A 23,594-nucleotide genomic window follows, 5' to 3' on the forward strand; every position below is an offset into this window, starting at 1 on the left:
AGTATCTTCTTATTTCAATATACAAATATAATTTATTTAGTTTTATTGAAGTTTAGTGACAGTTTATTAATAGGAAGGTTATTATATACATAATAATATATAATTACACTCAGTAGTGACAAAGACCACTTTCATCCAGTTCATTTTGGCAACGCAAAAGAAATGAGGAAAGTAAAAAATGCTGAACAATACAAGAACATTAATATCAGCAGTCAATATTCAAACATTGTGAATGTACTTCTAGAAATGTCAATGGATGAAGTGAATTAAGACGTAAGGTGTGAAAATAATCGATGCTAAAAGACTTCAGACTAATAAGAGTAAAAAGTAACAGTTATTCAATGATTTTATGTGTTTGATCAAACGATAAATGTGATGTATGGATTACAAAGTGAGGGAATATATCCCACAAACCTTTGCTAAATCTGGTGACTTTTTAACTCCTTTTTCCCCCAAAAATGACGAGCAACAAATGTTTTGGAAACATGAAAGAATGGATCAATCTACAGTTTTATGTCCTCGACCAGCAGGGTGTCATGAGATCCTCCTCCAGGCTGACAGTAGCCGCGCGCAGCAGTCCCAGCTGCAGTCAGAGCAGAGAGGAGAGCCTCATTAGTTGAACATGGTTCATGTTAATGAGCCAGTCAATAGATTCTGTTCGCTCGTCAATGTCACAACCCTCCAGTCTTTTGATCAAATGTGATATTGTTACATTTAACAATGCAGAACAAATTATTTACAATTAAAGATAAACTAAAAATCAACAAGAGTTTATTTGCAATTCTAATCATACTTAGCATCTTTAAGTCACTTCTATCCTGTGACAATCCTCCGACAGCATCTATTGCAATGGATTATGTAAATGAGGCAATAAAGTATTTAAATGATTGCCGCCTAATCTACAAAGTTTTGTTATAAGACGAGCGCAGGCTCATAACTTGAGAGGTTTTGGATATTTCTCATTGCAGAGAGCTCAAACCACACGTAAACGTTTTTGTGTGCCTGTATGCGGAGTAAAACTATGGAACAAACTGGACTTGCAACACAAGCAATGCCAAACTATTGATTTAAACTACTATACAAACATCTGGTCTGGTTCAAATATAGAGATGTCTTTAATTTGACCTGCTGTTGTACTCTGTCTCATAGTGTTAACGTGTGCTAACAATGTTTACTTACCATTATTGCTATGTTGTCTATTACCATTGTTTGCATTTTGTCGATTACCATTGTTGGTATATTCATTCTTCCTACATTGGTGATACAAATTATTGTTACCTGTGGTAATGCCACTATGATACACCATGTGTATAATCCTTAAACAAAGACACAGTGAAACTCAATGTATTAATCACTGAATTGAGAACTGGGGGTAGGATTAAATACATTTTCTTCCCACTCCCTTTCAGGCAAAACTGGATCATTATGCTCACATACTGTACATTACCTTTTGCATTATATTAATTTAAATTATTACGGGTTGTCAACCTTTTATACTCTGTCAGTGAATTACAGATAGCTGTAATTCACTGAAATGCAAGTATTTCATACACATATATACACACACATACAAAAAAAAAAAAAAAGAAATACTTGAATTTCAGTGTTCATTTATTTACACATATACACACACACACACACACACACACACAACACTCTACCCGTGGTTGTATTTGAAGGTGCATTGCTTAGCATCCAGTAGCACAGCCATACTTGCCAACCTTGAGACCTCAGAATTAGAGAGTTAAGTCATACCAAAGACTATAAAAATGGGACCCATTACCTCCCTGCTTGACACTCAGCATCAAGGGTTGGAATTGGGGGTTTTATCACCAAAAAATGATTCCCAGGCACGGCCACCGCTGCTGCTGCTCACTGCTCCCCTCGCCTCCCAGGGGGTGATCAAGGGTGATGGGTGAAATGCGGAGAATAATTTCGCCACACCTCGTGTGTGACAATGATTGGTACTTTAACTTAAAGGCACGCCCCCAATATTGTTGTCCGGGTGGAAATCGGGAGAAATTTGTGATAATTGTTGCCCCAGGAGATTTTCAGGAGGGTCACTGAAATTCGGGAAGCTCCCAGGAAAATCGGAACGGTTGGCAAGTATGAGCATAGCCATTGAAGGATCATAGGTATGGGCAGCACCTGTGAAATTTAATTTGCATGAAAGGAGTGAGTTAAGGGTTGAATTGTCCATAGTCGTTCTATTCTCCGTCACTATCTTTCTAACCATGCTGAACACCCTCTCTGATGATGCATTGCTATGTGGCACGCACAAAAGTGCCTTCATCAAATGCAGCAGAGTCTGGAATCTTCCACCTCTCCCTAGCATGGCCCAAAACCGGTCAATCCTTGCTTCCTTAGGAAGATCTTCCCTGCCAAGCACTTGGTACGCCACTACTTCATCCCAGAGGCTATCCAGGTCCAATCGCAGCTGCGGCAGACTTTTCCCAAGCTCTATAACTGCAAATGAAAATGAGCACAAGTGAGCTGGGGATATAATTGCTTTCTCTAGTCTTATCCTCTATAACTTCTGAAGTTGATTATTAAACAACTACCGCCATCAATTAAAAAACGGGGATGCACCTGAGTTTGGGGAAAATCGATGCCGTGACTCTGGGTCCAACACGGTCAGGTTTTGGAGGATGATGTTGTCGAGGGGGAATGTAGTCATCATCTTTGTGGTCACAGCTACAAAGAAGTCTCTCACTGCCCTGTGACACATGATCAGATCAAAAATTACAGCCATTGTATGATGGGATATCAGTTAGTTAGCTCTTGGGAGGTAAGCTGATTTTGGATAACAATAATCATGTTTACTTGAACATCATTGGGACAGAGGAGGAAAGTTCATCCATGTTGTCCTCCAAGAGGCTTTGTGCAGCTTCTCCAAGAAAGAGTTCGCTGTCTGGCAACTGTAGGCTGGCATCCTCGAACTTGATGTCTTTCAGTGGGACATCAGCAATAAGGCTGGCAGGGAAAAATCTTCCCATTATTCTTTTCACCAGGCTGGTCATCTCCCGGTGCAGCCTATGAACAATCACTCCTTCAGTCTAGAAACACATGGATTATCAGTTATAAAAAAAAATTATAACCAGTATTTATTGTCATATATATTTAAGTTAATCTTTTGACTTCTGACCTGAAACATAACATTGAAGTCTGCCAGTGGTTTCAGAGCCTGGGAGAGGAAGAGGAAGAAGAACTTTGTCTTCTTGTTGGTTAAATGCTCTGCCAGCATCTTCACCTTGCCAGGCTTCTCCACATCCTCATGACTGGCAAAATATGCCTGCAGTGCATCCCACTGGTTGAGCACCTGGTTTATGCAAGTCAGCAAGCTGAGCCAGCTGGTCGCACAGTATCGGAGTAGCTCCAGAGTTTCGGAGTCTGTGAACTCCATAAACTCTTTGACGATTTCACAACATTGGGCACTGAAGTTGAGAAATGTTAAAAAAAAATAAAAATAGGAAAGAAATTGTTAATTAATGAAAATCCAGGCAACCAAAATGACATCTAATAACTTTCAAATTGTGGCACAGAGGCTCTCTTTTCACGTATGTGCAAGTGTAACATGCGGCATATCAATATGCTTACCTGATGTCAAAGTGAGCATATATACTGCTGAGGATGTCTTCAATAGGCTGGCGTAGAGCCTCAATGCCACATTCTGTGGCCAGCTGGACCAGATGACAGATGCATCCCACGTCAATTAGGGACGGCTGCATGTCTTTGATTCTGCTGACAACAGAATTGTGCTTCCCCTTCATGACACTGGCATTGTCACTATTAAATGCCACAACGTTTCTCCAGTCAATTTTTTTGTCACTAGGAATAAACAAAGCACAACATTACTTATTAGTGGCCTGTCTCCTAGCACATTGTAATGTATTTACATTTACACATGAGCGACTTCACATTTACCTTAGCACTGTGTTCAGTGACTCAAAGAGGTCCTGTGCTGTGCCAACGTCGCACACTGGCATGTGCAGAAACTTCGTCACCACCTCCTGAGTTTTCGGATCGTAAACCCTCGCCAATATCACAAACTCCTTTAATAAAAAAATATGTATTTTTTTTTAAGAGAGCAAATTTCACTGACAGCAGCCACAAAATTACAAGAGAAGTGTAAATACAAAATACATACTTTATCCGTGTTTCTGCTTGTGCTTTCATCACAGATCAGACCAAAGGGTTGGTTTTGGCACAGTTCGATCACTTCCTTGTCCAATTCCGGGGCAATGGCATCTATCAAATACACAGTAATGAAAACACAGTTCTACTAACCGTACTGTACTTGCTGCTTACTTAACCCGTGTGTGGTGTTCGGGTCTGTGGGACCAGTTTATTTTTTATTAAAAGAAAAATTATACAATTAATTAATTTTTCAAACTGAGACTCACTGACTTTGGCTCATGTTCTGTGAAGAACATACATAAGAATACATTTTTAATGAACACACACCATACACATTTCTATTACATATAAGATGTCCGGGTCCACTGGATAATACAAGTGTTAGAAGTATTAGAACAGGGGTAGGGAACCCATGGCTCTGGAGCCAGATGTGGCTCTTTTGATAACTGCATCTGGCTCTCAGATAAATCTTAGCCGACATTGCTTAACACGATAAGTAATGAATAATTCCGGTGGTAATCAGTCTTAAAAATAAAGTTCAAAATATAAAACATTCTCATGCATTGTAATCCATCCATCCGTTTTCTACCACACCTGTTCAAGAAGTTGCATTAATGGTATGAAGTATTTTAATTATTGGTAAGCTTCAGAATAACAATGTTATTAAAAAAGAATAAGAGACTCATCATACTCATATCATAAAATGTTGGTCTTACTTAAAAAATGCACACATTTAGTTGTATTCAGTGTTAAAAAATATTATATGGCTCTCATGGAAATACATTTTAAAATATTTGGCTTTCATGGCTCTCTCAGCCAAAAAGGTTCCCGACCCCTGTATTAGAAGAACTAATAGAAGTGTGGAAATTGATGTTCTGTGTACCACACAGGCCTAGACAAGAGGAGGACAGAGTGTAGGTACACAGAACATCAGAGGGTCAAATGTGCGAGAAAATGAGAGCAGACAGTGTTGACAAACAATGTTGCAACTATAACGTTCATATTGTTGTTACTCAGCCAGCATTTGTGGGTCTGATGGACCCGTTGCATTTTGTGGCTTTCAATACCTCACAATCAAACACTTTTCTGTTAAAATACTGAACAGATGTTTACCTTATCCCGGCGGTCCCCAACCTTTTTGTAACTGCGGACCGGTCAACGGGGGGAGTTGGAATAGGGATTTTTAATATTTTTTTCATTAAAAAAACACAATCATGCGTGCTTACGGACAGTATCCCTGCAGATTGTATTGATATATAATGTAGGAACCAGAAATATTAATAACAAAGAAACAACCCTTTTGTGCGAATGAGTGAGAATGAGTGTAAATGGAGGAGGGAGGTTTTTTGGGTTGATGCACTAATCGTAAATGTATCGTGTTTTTTATGTTGAGTTAATAAAAAAAATAAAAAAAAATTTTATTTTTTGTGCGGCCCGGTGGTTGGGGACCACTGCCTTATCCCAATTAACATATGTTCAGTATTTTAACATAAAAGTGTTGGATTGTGAGGCATTAAAATCCACAAAATACAACAGGTCCATCAGACCCACAAACGCTGGCTGAGTAACAACAATATGAACATTACACAAGTGTTAATAAAAAAAATAGCACTCACCTTTCACTATTTGAGTAGCCCTTGTTCCGCCATTTGCGGACTGGCAAGCGATCGCTGAATCCGGGAACATATCCTTCACGGATTTGTAGTACTCGTCCGCAAATGAGAACGGGATGTCGCTTGCAGCTATCAGCATAGCCATTTTGATCTCGGCATAAGTTACACCCTCGGGTCTCCTTTTATCAAGATGGTCCATAATAATGGGCTCTGAGCCGTGCTGCATTGCCGCAGCAGTGTGCTTCCCTGACCGTTCATGGATGATTATATCCGCCCGGCCACCGTGTTCGATGGAGATGTCTGATCTACAAAAATTGCAGGTAGCATACCCCTTCCCCTTCGCGCTGTCCCCGATGAACTGGAATTGCTCTTTCCAATGCTCTTGGAATTTGCAAGAGTACTTCTTCTTCTTATTCGTCGGCTCCATGTTTCCACTTCTGTTTCGTCTTCTTCGTGTTGTGTGCGCGCCGACTTCCAAAAAGCCACGTGATTGGGCCGGGACGCTTTTTCTACGGAGAAAAAGCGGACGTGACGTAGGACAGCCGCTGTCCTACGTCACGTCCGCATGCTGTCCTGGGCAGATTGCGGACGTGATTGAGGACAGCACGCGGCCGTTAAAGGGTGAAGGTTTTGTTGTGATTAGCTATACACGAAAAGTATTATAGACTAATCTGGATAATAACTGGACGTAGAAAACGCTTATTTCTCAGTTTAGCCCGGGAGCTTTGTTTATTTATTTTACCGGCATTTTCTTTTTCCGGTTAGTGAAGCGCAATACATCCTGTTACAGCAGTAAGGATACAGACTTTCACAATAAAGGTTTAAGCAGTAACCATTACAGCAGGGGTCACCAACCTTTTTGAAACCAAGAGCTACTTCTTGGGTACTGATTAATGCGAAGGGCTACCAGTTTGATACACACTTAAATAAATTGCCAGAAATAGCCAATTTGCTCGATTTACCTTTAACGTTATTATTAATAATTAGTGATATTTACACTTAATTGAACGGTTTAAAAGAGGAGAAAACACGAAAAAAATGACAATTAAATTTTGAAACATAGTTTATCTTCAATTTCGACTCTTTAAAATTCAAAATTCAACCGAAAAAAAGAAGAGAAAAACTTTAAAAAATAATTTATGGAACATCATAAGTAATTTTGGAATTATGATGACATGTTTTAAATAGGTTAAAATCCAATCTACACTTTGTTAGAATATATAACAAATTGGACCAAGCTATATTTCTAACAAAGACAAATCATTATTTCTTCTAGAATTTCCAGAACAAAAATTTTGAAATAAATTCAAAAGACTTTGAAATAAGATGTAAATTTGATTCTACAGATTTTCTAGATTTGACAGACTAATTTTTTTGAATTTTAATCATAATAAGTTTGAAGAAATATTTCACAAATATTCTTTGTCGAAAAAACAGAAGCTAAAATGAAGAATTAAATTAAAATGTATTTATTATTCTTTACAATAAAAAAATAAAAAAATACTTGAACATTGATTTAAATTGTCAGGAAAGAAGAGGAAGGAATTCAAAAGGTAAAAAGGTATATGTGTTTAAAAATCCTAAAATCATTTTTAAAGTTGTATTTTTTCTCTAAAATTGTCTTTCTGAAAGTTATAAGAAGCAAAGTAAAAAAATTAATGAATGTATTTAAACAAGTGAAGACCAAGTCTTTAAAATATTTTCTTGGATTTTCAAATTCTATTTGAGTTTTGTCTCTCTTAGAATTAAAAATGTCAAGCAAAGCGAGACCAGCTTGCTAGTAAATAAATACAATTTAAAAAATAGAGGTAAGTGCTGCTATTTGAGCTATTTTTAGAACAGGCCAGCGGGCTACTCATCTGGTCCTTACGGGCTACCTGGTGCCCGCGGGCACCGCGTTGGTGACCCCTGCATTACAGGTTTCAGGTCAGAGAGGACGCTAAAGCAGTGGTTCTTAACCTTGTTGGAGGTACCGAACCCCATCAGTTTCATATGTGCATTTATCGAACCCTTCTTTAGTGAAAATTATTATTTTTATATTTTTTTTCAAATTCAAGACAAAGTTATGTTTTTGGTAACACTTTAGTATGGGGAACATATTCTAAGTAAAAAAGACTTAATTTAGAGTTATTTGGTTAGGGTCAGGGTTATAATAAGGCCATGCCGAATAAGGCATTAATAAGTACTTAATAATGACTAGTTAAGAGCCAATATGTTACTAATTTGCATGTTACTAAGCAACTATTAATAGTGAATATGTTCCCCGTACTAAAGTGTTACCATGTTTTTATTACTGGTGCACAAAATGAACCGTGCATGAACATCACCTTGTTCAAACAACAAAACCAACACAGTGCATAAACTCACAACAAATTACACACATGCAAACCAGTCAGCTGTTGCCGTATCCGTAATACGCCAATAGGGAGAAGTTTGTATTTACACGATGAGTCGGGTGTGTTTTGACCCCTGAGGCCGCCTCCCTGAACCCCTAGGGTTCGATCGAACCCAGGTTAAGAACCGCTAAAGGCACGCCCCCAATATTGTTGTCCGGGTGGAAATCGTGAGAAATTCATGAGAATGGTTGCCCCGGGAGATTTTCGGGAGGGGCACTGAAATTCGTGACTCTCCCGGGAAAATCGGGAGGTTTGGCAAGTATGGCCTAACGTTAGCTTCGAACATCATTTCAGGTAAATAAGAGAAACCAAAGAAAAACAATGTATAAATAATGTTACCTCATTAGCCGCATGCATTAGAGAGGAGTAAAATACATATATATCTTCCAATTGTCACACCAGCAACTATTAGATGTGACTTCTTGTTCTGTGTGCATAATTCATTAATGTCCCAGTGAAAAACATACTGGCCTACATTTGTTCCACAGTCCCGTTCCTCTCCATAGACAGCTTATGAGTAGACGCAGCATTGGCTGCTGTGACGCGAGAAATTCGGCCGCCATCTTGAAGTGGTGACGAGGCGCCGGCGAGCAGCCTAAACTGACAGTTGACAGGTAGAAAACAAAGTGTTTTCCTGTTGAAATGAGCGGACTGTTGAAAATAGGAATCGGGGGATTACTTGTCACAAGTAAGATTTAACATTAACATACTATTGGTTGTATTTTGTGACAAGAATATTACCATAGAGTTGAGAAGGAGCAAAGATCTTCAATAGTACTGAAATCGTAGCCGCGAGCAAACAAGAGTACGACCATAATAGAATTGCTTGTCAATGAAATTAATTACATTTAAAAATGTCATACTTGAATAACGTAAAGTTGAAATAAATGATGAAGATAAAGATTGTAAAAGCCAACAGGGGTAAAAGTTAGGACCACAGTCCAGATTGTGTGGGTGGGTGCTTCCACAGTGGAGTGTTTTAAGTCTCGTCTTAAGACCCACTTTTATTCTTTGGCTTTTAACACTACGTGAGTTGTGTGGTCTTCTGTCCTCTGTTGTCCTGTGTGGTTAGGGTTAGGGTTATAAATTTTGATGTCTATTTTACTGTTTTTAATTGGTTTTACCCTTTAAAATCGTTTTTAATCATATTTATTTTTTATATTGTCTCTGTATTGGTTTTTTATTCATTTATTCTTTGTTTTTATTCAGTCATTGGTGTAGCATAATATTGTTTTTAATATTGTTTTTAATATCGTTTTTAATATTGTTTTTAATATTGTTTTTAACATGGCTGTGCAGCACTTTGGAAACATTCTTGTTGTGTAAATGTGCTATATAAATAAAGTGGATTGGATTGATTGGATTGGGTGGGGAGTAATATATGTTAGCTGACTAGACAATCAGATGGACAGTGGCTATACAGTATTATACAAGTCTAAATTTAGTCTAGCTTTCCAACCCATTTTTTATGTAGGATATACGCATGTATGTATAACCTAATCATATTGTTTCTTCAATTTAAAAATAGCTGAAAGTTTTTCCCCCTTCTCTGGGATTATATTCCCAGTTTTGATCTCGGACGTCAGGTCATTTATAGCATATAAGAATAATCTATTACTGTTAAGGAAACTACGAATAATAAAACACGCCAAAAACATGTGTCCTTTATCACAGCCACACGTATGACAAAAAAACGTGTGAAAATCAGTGGTATTCAGTGAGGTAGGATTAATAAAATGCGTTGACAGTTCATTGCTCCTGCCAAATGGATTGCAGTGAGTGGAGCGGATCACCACTCCAAGATGGCGGCCCCGCGTCTCGTCAGCGCCAGTAGACAGTAGCGCTCGATGCTGCGTCTACTTATAAGATGTCTATGTTCCTCTCCGCCGCAGTTCTTCTTCTTCTTCTTTTTAATTTCCAACAGAGTGCATGCCTCTCGGGCTTATTGCTGCCACTCGCTGGTCTTTATTTGAATTCCTTCGTCACTCCACCACAGTCCCACCTCGAACGTGTCAACGATATTGTGTGTTAGCCTATTATCACCGATAGATGGCAGTGTACTATTGCAAAGTCTTGCATTGTACCGCCAACGAACAAACTGCAGCAGTTATCCCACAAGGTAACATAATATTTAATAAAATAATCAGCGATAATTTATAGTTTTTTTTTTTACGGGGGAATTAGTCACAATTTATATGGCTAGATAGAGGATAGAGGAAAATAATGCAAGAAAAGCAGTCGTGTGCTCGGACTTAGGCATAGCATCAGAAACAATACAATATTTCGTATAAAACGGGATTGAATAAAATAATATAGAGTCGGGTTTCATCTCGGTCCACACTCCATGTCAAAAGGTGGCGGTAATGCACACCACAAGGTTGCTTGCCAACTACCATTAAACCAAAAAAGAAGAAGACGACAAAATGGCGTTTGATGGAGAGGACGTTATTGTGGTTATTATGGTTCTTTGTTCTTAATCAGTGCGTACATGTACACATATATATGTTTTCAATAGAGTAACCGTCGTTAATAACTGTTTGTATACGGATACATTAGTCTGAGCACATTTTGAAGCTTCTTTAGCTTAGCTTGCTAGTTAGCTTAGCTTGTTAGCTGCTAACAAAGAGAGGTGGAAGTTATCAACACATCGCTAAGCAGAGATCAAGTGTGAGTGTAAAGTGTTGTGATTGTGTGAAAATGTGCGAAAGAACGATAGTAGAGTACGAGGCGGAACTTTGTCCAACAAAAGAGGAGAAGGAGCGACAACATCAACTACTGGACGCTGTTTTCAAGAAACACCAAGTTGTGTTACACAGAACAGGTTTGTTTACTTCTTACTCTCGCATGTTTACTAACTTTATATTTGATTATTAACACTATTCTTAAATATGTTGTTTTTAGGAAGATTAATTGTCTTGTGAGGATGATGCACTGCTTTGTTTGTATATTGTTCATGCAAAGGAGACAGTTTCAGACACACAATATGTATGAGAGGTTGATGTTCCTCTCAGTTTGTAACAATGTGTATCAACATGTTTACACAAAACTCACACAGTCACCAAATATAATTCATAATTTCATGGCTATCTTCACTTACTGATTTTGACCCACATGCATCATTAAGAGAAATTAACATTTATTTTCAATCATATTTCAATAAGCAAAGTAGTCAACAGTTGATTTATGAAAAGAACATAAAGGTGACTGACTTTCCTTCAGCGTGTCGTAGATGGCCTCCAAGTGAATGTGGGAGCTGTGTTGATGGAGATACTACTAAAACACCACATAATAAAACAAGTTTTTAGAAGTTATTTTGGAGCCACAAACAATCCATAAAAATGTTGAATATTATTAGATGTTATGACAAAAACGTGTTAAGAATGTTTGAACAGAATATTTTTACCTTTACCTGATCAGTGGCCTTGTGGTTAGAGTGTCCGCCCTGAGATCGGTAGGTCATGAATTCAAACCCTGGCCGTGTCATACCAAAAACTACAAAAATGGGACCCTTGCTTGGCACTCAGCATCAAGGGTTGGCATTGGGGGTTAAATCACTAAAAAATATTTCCGGGTGCGGCCACCGCTGCTGCTCACTGCTCCCCTCACCTCCCAGGGGGTGATCAAGGGTGATGGGTCAAATGCAGAGATTAATTTCACCACACCTATTGTGCGTGTGACTATCATGGGTACTTTAACTTTAACTTAACAAGGTTGAGGATAGAGATACAGTTTAGGCGTAATAGGCCGACATGTATACAGAAATAATGGATACTTACTTTAAAACTTTAGGTTCATAAAGTGTTTAGTGGTTAACCAAACTGATTTTGAAGGGATTTTAGTGGCTGGGATATAAGAAAGTCGTCCCCCAAGTTTTTAGTGGTTGTTTAGTTACACACTTTTAACCCAACAAACATGAGAGCACAAATCATCTGATTGTGTTAATAACTATTTATATTCTCTCTTGATATCATTTACTTATTTACCCAACAGACATCCAGCAGCCCCCCCACTCTAAAGAGGAAGATAAGGAAGTGCGGATCACTCCGGAGGGAAAGTGTCTTCTAGGGCAGGAGGAGGCTGATCTCACCAAGTTTCCACTGACTGTTGTCTCTGTGAAGACTGAAGACCATGAAGACAAACCACCTGAGTCCGCACAGCTTCATCACAGTCCAAGTAAGCACAACATCCACATATCATCTATACGATGTTTGTAACTGATGTTCAACCAGGGACCACAGTTATGACTAGAGGTGGAGCTGTACTTGCTTTTTATCTCCACATTCACGTAACATAAGAGCTCAATGAGCAATGCTGCTATATTTGCTAATGCAGAACTTGACAATTCAGATCTTACAACACAAAACTAAAAAATGCTACAACAAGAATTGTGTCAGAATGAAACAATTAGGGATATCATTGCTGATCCAACTCAGACACCTGATGACAGGTGGACAAAAAACACTCTGTTTTAACCATTCTTTATTCACGTGCACAAACACCGCCGTTATGAACTACTTTCTTTTTTTTCTTGCATTTGGAAAGCACAATATTTTATTTCCAGTCAGAAACTGATACCTTCCTGCTCTTCAAAACAGATACTTCTTTGATCATTTTAATTTAATTCGGTAATACTAACTGTTGGGAGTTTTAAAGCGGTTATCATTTCTAAAGTTTATTTGTGGTGCAAACGGACGCAAATTTGGGTATCAATCCGATACCAAGTAGTTACAGGATCATATATTGGTCATATTCAAAGTCCTCATGTGTCCAGGGACATATTTCCTGAGTTTATAAACATAATATAAATGTTAAAAAAACGAAAGAAGATTTTGTGATGTTAAAAAATATCGATGAAAATCATAGTAGCATGGACTAGATACGCTATTGAACGTGGTATCATTACAGTGGATGTTAGGTGTAGATCCACCAATGGCGTTTGTTTATATTGTAGCGTCCCGGAAGAGTTGGTCCTGCAGGGAATCCTGGGAATTTGTTCTGTGGTGTTTATGTTGTGTTGCGGTGCAAATATTCTTCCAAAATGTGTTTGTCGTTGTTGTTTGGTATGGTTTCACTATATGGCACATGTTTATGACAGTGTTGGCATTGTTCATACTTTATGATTTGTGACTTATTTATTGTGTAAAACGGACCAAACTCGCCACAAAAATAACAACAACAAGATTGATTTTACAAAAAATATTTTAAAGATTGAAAGTTGCCATCGATCCCACGTGGGTGCTTGGCATGTGCCTATGCACTGTACTGCTTTTGAAGCGTTTTTAGTGGTTGGGACTAAAGGAATATTTTAACTTGTATTCATTGGTTGTTTAGCCACTTTTAACACAACGCACAGGAGAACACAAATAATCTCATTGTGTTAACGTGTGTCGGTCAACGGTGACGGCAGAAAAAGTGTTCATGGCACACTCGATGATCATTGGTTGTTGTCTGCGATATCATATCAATATCATCACAAGTATGTATGTATGCATGTTGGAAATACATTCATATACCTTGAAGGTAGAAAAGCGCTATACAAGTATAACCCATTTACCATTACCATACCAAGTACAAGAGTCCTAAGAAATGTATCCATCCATCCATCCATTTCCTACCGCTTGTCCCTTGTAGGGGCGCGGGGGGTGCTGGAGCCTATCTCAGCTGCATTCGGGCAGAAGGCGGGGTACACCCTGGACAAGTCACCACCTCATCGCAGGGCCAACACAGATAGACAGACAACATTCACACTCACATTCACACACTAGGGCCAATTTAGTGTTGCTAATCAACCTATCTAGGAAATGTAATGTGTAGCAATATTAAAGTGATGTGCATGTATAAAAAACAAAACTGAGAGACTGAATGAAAGCCTGTAAACATGTAATACAAAAATATTTTGACTTACAAGATGACATAAGTTTACCAACACACTGTCCCCTATTTATATTTCATGCACTATTTAATATTTGAAGTGTCAAAGTTAAAATGTGTGTTTTGTTTGTGTTCTGCAGACATCCGGCAGCTGATTGGAGATCAGGGAGAACGTGTCCCTCGATTGCATGGGGCATCCTTCACTTTGGATCAGGAGGCTTCACAGCCCCTCCATTTTAATGAAAAAGTGAAGGAGCCACAGCTCACACATTTTAAAGAGGAAGAGGAGGAGCCACAGCCTCCTCGCCACAAAGACGACTTCAAAGAGCCACAATGTCATTTTAAAGAGGAAGAAGAGGAGCCAAAGCCCCCTCATGTTAAAGAAGAAGAAGAGGCGCCACATTCCCCTTTTGTTAAAGAGGAAGAGGAGGAAGTGTGGATCAGTCAGCAGGGAGAGTGTCTTCTTGGCCAGGAGGAGGCTGATCTCACCAAGTTTCCACTGACTGTTGTCTCTGTGAAGACTGAAGACCATGAAGACAAACCACCTGAGTCCTCACAGCTTCATCACAGTCCAGGTGAGGAGAAGAGAGAGGTGGAACCTTCTAGCAGCAGCTCAACTCAACACATGACAACAGAAGCTGATGGAGACCACGGTGGAGGATCACAAGCAGACAAGCTCTTAGCTCCACTATCAGATAGTGACGACATGATATCAGACGTCGATGTAAACATGGAATCACACAAAAGAACACACACAGGAGAAAAACCTTTCAGTTGTTCAGTTTGTGCAAAGGGGTTTGTTGTAAAATCTAGTTTGACTAGACATATGAGAACACACGCAGGAGAGAAACCTTTCAGTTCTTCAGTTTGCAGTCAAAGATTCTCTGGCAAAAGACATGTGAGGACACACATTGTAGAAAAAATGTTTAGTTGTTCAGTTTGTGGTAAAACTTTTGTCAGAAACATCGATTTGTCTAAGCACATGAGAACACACAGAGGGAAAAAACTATTCCGTTGTTCAATTTGTGGTAAAAGATTAGCTGACAAATGTAGCATGCATATGCACATGAGAACACACACGGGCGAAAAACCTTTCAGTTGTACAGTGTGTGGGAAAAGATTCCCTAACAGAAGTAACACTCAAAAACACATGAGAAGACACGCGGGAGAACAACCTTTCAGCTGTTCAATTTGTGGTAAAAGATTCTCTGACAGAAGTAATATTCAAGCACACATGAGAACACACACAGGAGAAAAACCTTTCATCTGTTCAGTGTGCGGTAAAAGATTCTCTGTCAATAGTAGCATGCAAATACACATGAGAACGCACTCAGGAGAAAAACCTTTCAGCTGTTCAGTTTGTGCTAAAAAATTCTCTGTCAAATGTAGCATGCAAAGACACATGACAATACACACAGGACAATAACTGTTCCTTTTTGGACCCAATAGTTATTAAAGGTCTATTGCAGGGCTTCTCTAAAGTCCAGACTTCGGTCCAGATTAGCCAGTCAGGACTCAGCCAGCCCACCTTATGCCATGAATTACAAAACACTATCAAGTTTCTGTGAAGCGCTTGTTCACAGTAAATCAATAGATGATTTTTCATTTTAAGTTAAATTGTTTTAAGATACAATTCACAGTGATTTGTAACTTGCCTAAAGTAAAATATTTCAAGTAAAAAATGTAGCAAGTCTACTGCCGGCTTGCTTATGTTACCATTAGTGGTTAAACATAACATTTTTAAATGTCCATACTTTTCACAATAACTTATTATATTGAATAAAAACCACAGTCCAACAGAAGTAGCTAACTATTTACAGTCATGTTGTTGTAATGATAGAATTTATAAACAATGATAGCACATTTTGCATTGACCTGATGTTTTATTTTAGCAAGTGGCTCAGAATGCATCTTAAAGTCTGTTGAAAAAACACGTTTTCAATCTTTTGATCGACCATAATAATGTAATGAATGTAAATTTTTAAAAAAATACCTCAAGTTAAGAGATAGACCGTTGAACAGGACTGGCTCATTACTTTGTGTTTTATTTAGTGTGCTGTTTAACTTTGTTCCTGCATAGCTTTACCAATGCCTTGGGTGCATTCCCCAGCTGCACTATAGATTTTGCTTTGTTATTAAATATACAAGCCACACTCACCTGAGCCTGACATGCAAATGCAACAAGAGTGAGCAACAGCGGGACGTAAGTATGCTGACAGAAAACTTACAATTCAACAGCAGTATACTGTATACTCGTCTGACAAATAGGTCAGAAGCCTTAAAAATGCATACAGAAACTCCACGCCCTCTTAGGCCTTTCCCCAACACAGCTTATTGCGGTCTTGCCCCTCATAATTGTGTTGGCGTGAGGCTAAAGCAAGACCAGTTGTACCGGAGGGGGGTAGCTGGAGAAACACAGTTGCAGCGATTATCTTTTCATTTTGTTTCCATCTATGGAGGCTGAAAAAAACAAATCTCATCATTCTCTTAATGAAAATGGGCATGGTTGTTGTTTAACGTGTTTAACGTCGTTGTCGTTTTTGTAGCTTCTCATGTCAGATATGATGTTGTCCTATCTGGCGGTGGAGTGGCATTGCTACTCGGCCTTTTGGCTAAGGCCCTGTCTACATTACTCCTTAAACGAATAATTATTTAGCCTAAGCCCCGTGTCAGCCACACTAACCCATCGTTTAAGGTCCCCCGCCTTGGATAATTTTTTCCACGGGCAAAAACGCTATGTATTTCTTGAATGTCCGGTACTTAGCTTTGTATGGACTCGTCGATCGTTTACAAACTGAGTTCGGAGAGGAAGTGACGCCAGAAAGACCGCACCCCACACAGGACGTGACGTCAGAAAGAACGCGCCACAGCCAGCTTCATAACAAGCGGTATCGTAACTCGGAGGTAACCACTGAACAGATGGAGGCGAGTCATCCAGACACGCCCGTGTTTCTCCTTCTTGTACATGTACAGACGCTTGTGGAAATCACACATGAATGCCCTAAGAGAAGGAAACTCAGACGGCAACATAGCAGTTGAACGGCAGCTTGGTGGGATATGTTTGTCAACGAGTGTGTTGTGCCACAGAAACGGCAAGAGAACTTTCAAATGTCCAGGTCAGCTGTGACTCTACTTAGCAAAAACTTTGTCCATTTCTTGAAGGGGAGACAACGAGAAATGTACTAATATACAGTATATATTAGTACAGGCCAAAAGTTTGGACACCTTATATGTATACTGTATATTAGGGGTGTGGGAAAAAATCGAATTCAATTCGAATCGTGATTCTCACGTTGTGCGATTCAGAATCGATTCTCTTCTTTTTTTTAAATCGAATTTTTATTTATTATTTATAACAAACATTTTAGAATTGTTTATTTATTTTTATTTTTTTATTAATCAATCCAACAAAACAACCTCTGAGAGGTTGGTTTGTGACCGCACATCACAATATATAATGTGTGTATATATATATATATATATATATATGTATGTATTGTCAAGAAAAATAGAAACCCTCACCTAAATTAGATTAACTATAGACCTAAGATAGGCTATATTTCCCCCCTAGTAATTGCGAACAGCACGGCAGAGACACAAGGCCTAGAACGAACCCGTATAATCAATAGAATGTAAATTATATTTAATCAATGTATTTAATCAAGAAGGAAGTTTGTCAATGATCATGTGAACTAAAGCAGTAATGGTGTCAGGGAAAAAGTTCAAGACAAATGGAGATAAGATCAGGGAAAGTCAGAAGAGAGACATATAGGCCCATGAGTAGAAACTCACACATAGCCACCCCTGGACCCATAGAAGTTCCCTAGCAAACAGGGCTGTCAAGGCAGAATGGAGGGACAGGGCTAGCAGTCGAAGTAAAAGTTGAAGATAAGTTTGAGATAAATGAGAGGGCGAGTAGAATGCTATAGCAAGCAATACATTCCTAGTTCAAAATAACCCTCACGACAGTACTAATTAGCCGGGTGGGGACGGAGTGATATACTGGCACTTAATTGTACAGTTGGAAGAAGGGAGGAACGGGGAGAAGGGTCATCCAGGTGAATCTGGAATAGACTGGTTGGTGCGTAGCTACTAAGTATACGGTAGCCAAAAAGGGGAGAGTCGAGAATGAACGGAATGAACTAAGAATCGACCAATGAATTGTAGAATATAGTATGACTCAGTATAGCCCCATAGGAGTAAGAGGTGGATTGGTTAGAGAGAAAACCACCCCCCATAACAGAGGGTATATAGGAGTGTAAAGAACATTATTTCAGGGGATTCCTTACGTGCGCGTAGCATCGAATGGGCAATCGAGAGGTCTCTTTGCAACTTGGACTGGAACAAAGAACTTTGCCCAAAAACTCTCCAAGAAGAACCCGATTCGACAAAGCGAGAGACCTCGCTCCATTCCGATCTCCCCCTGTGACCAAACGAGAGGACCAGGACCTCCTGTCCTACCAGAGGAACCAGGGCGTTGGCCCCGCGAGCCCCCAAGGCTCGCACAGGACCGACTCCACTGCTCCTGCTGGCCTCCCTCTCCGGCCGGCACAGCAGAAGCCCGACGACGGATCACTCGGCCGGGTGACACGTCAGGGTTTGCCCAAATTCAAGAGACTCTTTTCAGCCACTTTCGACCCAACCCCGGCCCCCCTCCAGGGGACCCACCACAAAGGACCTCTCAAAGTAAGACCCAATTCGAACTTTCATTTGAACTGAATTAGACACCCTTTGATGATTTATTTGTTACTTTTTATATCTTTTTATATTTCAACTTCTCATGATTTTTGTGAAAGGATTCATTAACGCTGTGCAATGCTTGCGCCATTGAACCCGCATTAAGGGGCATTATATCAAGATTCATGAAGAACCTGCATTAAAAAACATTATACCAAGAAGCCAAATTTGCATCCTTTCAACCTTTCACCTACCGACACGTCCTCGACGATAAACCATAGGATCACAGTGTGTACAACACCTAGCTCTCAAGGGCCACTCTAATGGAGTCCACTAACGATTATGTCCTGTAGGCTGTTCATTTCCAACGCCCTCAAATCCAAACCTAGTCAGTAACAAAAGCCAAGATTCATAGAGGCAAGCTACCATTAAAGCAGCGGGAATTGTGTGAATTAACCTCGACCTTGGAAAGAGAGGCTTCTCTACCGAGTGTACCACAAGGGGAAGCGGGACAGACGCTGAATCAACACAGGGTAGTAGAGCTAGGCGCATTGCCTCGCCATCCAGCAGAGTAGCGCCTATGTCGGTGGAGCAGCGCGGAGGACCCCGTCTGCACCGAGAAGGACAGGACCCGTGGTACGGAGTGCTGGAGTTAGACGACTCGCAGGAAGGAGCTTGTAAGTCAAATAACGGGAATCTAACAGTATGTATGTATGTGTGTATATATATATATATATGTTTATATATATGTATGTATGTATATATATATATATATATATGTATTTATTTATATATTTGTATGTATATATATAAATATATGTATATATTTATATATATATATTTATTTATATATATATATATATATATATATATATATATATATATATATATATATATATATATATATATATATATATATATATATATATATATATATATATATATATATATATATATATATATAATTTATTTATATTTATACATCAGGGCTGTCAAACGATTAAAATAATTTTCCGCGATCAGTTAACTCAAAGTGAATCGCAGATGGGTATAATTTTTCATCATTAATAAGTGTACCCAAGACAGATCATTAGTGACAATGTTTTAACCTTCTCTATTAAATAATAAAATGTAATATTGAGCCTGCCAATCATTCTGAAATTGACAACTCGACCAGAACATATTATAAAATATTTGACAGATTATTTCAGCCAGCTGGAACGCTACAATACATTATATTACATTATTTTGTTAGGTTTGGTGGCTAACAGGAAGCTGTACATTAAGGAGAAACCCTAAATGTAGTTTAACTAGATGTAAAGCTTAGCGCTTCTATTTTGAAGTGTGCGATTGGTTTGAGAAAGTGTCATGACAAGCTTTAATGTTGGATCAACTATTATTTATTAGCCTTTATTTAACCAGGTAAAATCCCATTGAGATCAAAGATCTCTTTTCCAAGGGAGACCTGGCCAAGAGGGCAGCAGCAAGGTTACATTAAAAACAGTAAACAAATACATAAAACATCACATTTACGACATTAAAACTTGCTCACATAACACATGTGCATACAGACAAGGTAGACTGCAGTCCTTTCACAGAAGCTTTAAGCTCATTCAACGTAACAAGGGTTTGAAGTTTAATATTCGATTGTAGGTTATTCCAAGCCTTGGCTGCTGAAAACCTAAATGCTTTCTTGCCGAGTTCAGTTCTTACTTTGGGCACGACAAATTGCAGAACATTCATTGAACGAAGATTGTGACTTCCTTGTTTCTTTGTTAAAAGACAAGACAGATAAGATGGAGTGATACCCAGAATGGTTTTGTAGATGAAAACATACCAATGATTGAGGCGTCGAGCACTTAAAGATGTCCAGTTAACCATTGAGTATAATACACAATGGTGAGTAAGGGGAGCGCAGTTGGTGATAAATCTCAGTGCACCGTGGTACACACTATCCAGCTTGTGGAGACAACCAGCAGTAGCATTCATGTACAACACATCTCCATAGTCAATAACAGGTAAGAAGGTTGTTTCCACCAATTTCTGTTTCACAGTAAAAGAAAAACAAGACTTGTTTCTATAATAAAATCCCAGTAAAAGTTTCAGTTTTTTTACAACATACTGAATGTGCTCCTTAAAACTCAAGTGGTCATCAATTAAAAATCCTAAATATTTAAAAGCACATACTAACATAATTTGTTGCCCATTTCTTGTTAAAATGTTCTCACACAGTGCTGATCTTACAGTTTTTGATGTGGTAAAGAACATACACTTTGTTTTCTCTGCATTTAAAACCAGTTGAAGATAGCAAAGTTGTTCTTGTACTCTGTCAAATGCATGTTGTAGATATTTAAAGGCCTCAGCAGGAGTGGGTGCTGTACAGTATATGACAGTATCATCAGCATAGAAATGGAAAGTTGAGTTCGGAATATTCTGTCCAAGATTATTTATGTAAATAGTGAATAATAATGGGCCCAACACAGAACCTTGAGGGACACCCTTTTTCACTTGCAGTACGTCCGAGGAGGAACCTTCTATCTGAACAGCCTGAGTTCTACTTGTGAGGTAATTTGCAAACCATCCAACTGCTTGCTGAGAAAAACCAATAGCTGAAAGACGTTTGATTAAAATGACATGATCAACAGTATCAAATGCCTTTGAAAAGTCAATAAAGAGGGACAGACAGCACTGCTCCTTGTCAAGAGCTTCAGTTACATCATTTATAAACTTCATAGCAGCAGTAACAGTACTGTGATTTCTGCGAAAACCTGACTGAAATGGTGACAGAATAAAGTTGGTGTCCAAAAAGTCTTTTATCTGTTCACTGATAAGGGATTCAAGCACTTTTGCCAGAACAGAGAGTTTAGAGATCGGTCTGTAATTATTTAGATTACTAGGGTCACCTCCTTTTAATAGGGGGATTACAAGGGCAGATTTCCAATTCAAAGGGATTTCATTTGAAATTAGTGTAAGGTTAAAAATGTGAGTCAGTGGTTCAGCTATAATTTCAGCTGCCAAATTTAAAAAGAGCGGCTCCAACTTATCTGAGCCAGCTGGCTTTCTAGGTTTAAGTTGCTTTAGAGCCCTCATGACCTCTGTTGTGGTAAAGGGCGTAAAGTTAAAAACCCGGGTATTTTCAACGGTTCTTTCCGGAGTTAGCGGAACTTCAGTAGAGTTGGCAGAATTGTAGAGAAAACCAGAGGAAATAAAATGATTATTAAAATGACTACCCATTTCTCTTCTGTCACTTACTCTGACACCATCAACAAGTATACTAAGTGGGAGATTGACTGAATTACAGCAGCCGGACAAAGATTTGATGATTTTCCAAAACTTCTTTGGGTGTTTGAGGTTTTCTGTTGTTGTGGAGAAATAAAATTCTGATTTGACTTTCCTTTCTGTTTGCAATAAAAAAAAAAAGTCTCCTTTCGACATCCTGCCGACTGTCTTTCATTTCTGTTGAACTTTTATGTCATCGTACTTACTAAATCAGTCACAGTAACAATCTACTATAAATGTTATGTTATCACTGCAACTTAACTGCAAACCTGAACACTGAAGTGAAGCACCACCCACATCGAGAATGACGCGCTCAGCAGATGTTTGCTGCAGGGATGTCACCTCTTCTCACGGCGAAAAATAGTTGCATCTTTGTTTTTGTATCACCTCAATCGTAGGTTACTAGTTTACTAGTTCACCATTACATCAGTGAAGAAAACCCAGGATAGAACAGTGGTTAAGACTGCTGCCTCTGAGTCTGTAGTACTGAGTTCAAAACCTTGACTTTTAAAGTTGAGGATTTTGTTTTACCTCTATCATATATCACTGATTGCATTTGTAAATAAACAAATCATGAATCAACAAGATTCTGGATAGTTTAATAGTCAACCCTGTGGGCTCCCCAGAATCCCAACTCAGCAAGACCCATGATAGCATAGTGGTTAAGACTGCTGCATCTCAGTCAGTAGTGGTGGGTTCAAATCTCTTACTTTGAAAGTTTAGTTGCTTTGTTTTACCTCTAGAATAGTTCACTGATTGCATTTGTATATGAACAAAAATGAAGACATAACAAGACCCTGGATAGCATGGTGGTTAAGACTGCTACCTCTCAGTCACTCGGATGAGGTTCAAATCCATGACTAGGAAAAGCTATGTTTTTGTTTCACCTCTATCATAGTCCACTAAATGCATTTGTATATGAGCGAAAATCATCTTATGACGGGACCCAGAATAGCTCAATGGTCAACACTGTGGGCTCCCAATACAGGGGTACTTGGTTCAAACCCCAGACAAGTAATCATTAATTTGGCTGAATGTCGTCAAAACGACATAAATCAAGTAATGTTATGTGCTCGTTGCTTGAATAACATAGAGTTAAAAAATTAAGTCAATGCTAAAGATAATAATAATTGTCAAATAGTCATTGAATACACCTCAGGGGTTACCTGTGTGTGTGTGTGAGAGAGAGTGTGTGTGTGTGTGTATGAGTGTGAGCGTGTGAGTGTAATTCCTGAGGTGGGGGGAATAGGAGTAAAACTTAATAATAGAGAGCGTTGACCAATGAGCTCTCCTGGGTACGATTAAAAAAAAAAAAAAGTTAATTGGAACAGTTAAAAAAAAAATTAAATTAATTAATATGTTTTAATTACATGTGGAGGTGAAATATATCTTCTGACACCTCCAATCAAAGTAGTTGCAAGTCAATTTACTGGATTTGAACCAAACACCCTTTATTCCAAGTCAACAGTCTTGCCCACTGTGCTATCCTGGGATTGGGAAATCTTGTATCCGGCTTGTATAGAAAGCTAATCAGAGACTTGTTGCTGGGTAAACTACACTTTGAACCAGTGGAATAAAACTCTGTCAACCCGACTGGTATTGAACCCAGGACTGTTTAATC

At 38.8% G+C, this 23,594-nt stretch overlaps 2 protein-coding genes across 2 annotated transcripts; one reads left to right on the forward strand and one right to left on the reverse strand.

Annotated features, from left to right (window-relative positions):
• Positions 1–1,712: 1,712 nt before the first annotated feature.
• Positions 1,713–6,218, reverse strand: LOC133635755 (uncharacterized). The gene is made up of 8 exons (XM_062029022.1): positions 5,754–6,218; positions 4,148–4,248; positions 3,925–4,052; positions 3,598–3,828; positions 3,146–3,434; positions 2,824–3,056; positions 2,590–2,717; positions 1,713–2,466 (listed from the first exon to the last, which is right to left on the reverse strand). Exons 1-8 carry the CDS (start codon positions 6,175–6,177, stop codon positions 1,970–1,972), a joined length of 2,031 nt encoding a protein of 676 aa, XP_061885006.1. The 5' UTR covers positions 6,178–6,218; the 3' UTR covers positions 1,713–1,969.
• A 4,320-nt stretch (positions 6,219–10,538) lies between these two features.
• On the forward strand, positions 10,539–16,412 carry LOC133635768 (zinc finger protein 391-like). The gene is made up of 3 exons (XM_062029045.1): positions 10,539–10,967; positions 12,137–12,319; positions 14,158–16,412. Exons 1-3 carry the CDS (start codon positions 10,844–10,846, stop codon positions 15,441–15,443), a joined length of 1,593 nt encoding a protein of 530 aa, XP_061885029.1. The 5' UTR covers positions 10,539–10,843; the 3' UTR covers positions 15,444–16,412.
• Positions 16,413–23,594: the final 7,182 nt, after the last annotated feature.

Source organism: Entelurus aequoreus, linkage group LG20 (assembly GCF_033978785.1).
Source record: "Entelurus aequoreus isolate RoL-2023_Sb linkage group LG20, RoL_Eaeq_v1.1, whole genome shotgun sequence".
In the NCBI taxonomy this organism is placed as follows: domain Eukaryota; kingdom Metazoa; phylum Chordata; class Actinopteri; order Syngnathiformes; family Syngnathidae; genus Entelurus; species Entelurus aequoreus.

What these genes read in the sequence shown, in the direction of transcription:
- LOC133635755 (XM_062029022.1), bottom strand. Translation starts at nt 6,177, where the DNA reads ATGGAGCCGACGAATAAGAAGAAGAAGTACTCTTGCAAATTCCAAGAG. An exon ending in TATGCTCACTTTGACATCAG is followed by an intron (nt 3,435 to 3,597) that starts GTAAGCATATTG and finishes TCTCAACTTCAG; the next exon opens with TGCCCAATGTTGTGAAATCG. An exon ending in ACTTCAATGTTATGTTTCAG is followed by an intron (nt 3,057 to 3,145) that starts GTCAGAAGTCAA and finishes ATGTGTTTCTAG; the next exon opens with ACTGAAGGAGTGATTGTTCA.
- LOC133635768 (XM_062029045.1), top strand. Translation starts at nt 10,844, where the DNA reads ATGTGCGAAAGAACGATAGTAGAGTACGAGGCGGAACTTTGTCCAACA. An exon ending in AGTTGTGTTACACAGAACAG is followed by an intron (nt 10,968 to 12,136) that starts GTTTGTTTACTT and finishes TTTACCCAACAG; the next exon opens with ACATCCAGCAGCCCCCCCAC. An exon ending in ACAGCTTCATCACAGTCCAA is followed by an intron (nt 12,320 to 14,157) that starts GTAAGCACAACA and finishes TGTGTTCTGCAG; the next exon opens with ACATCCGGCAGCTGATTGGA.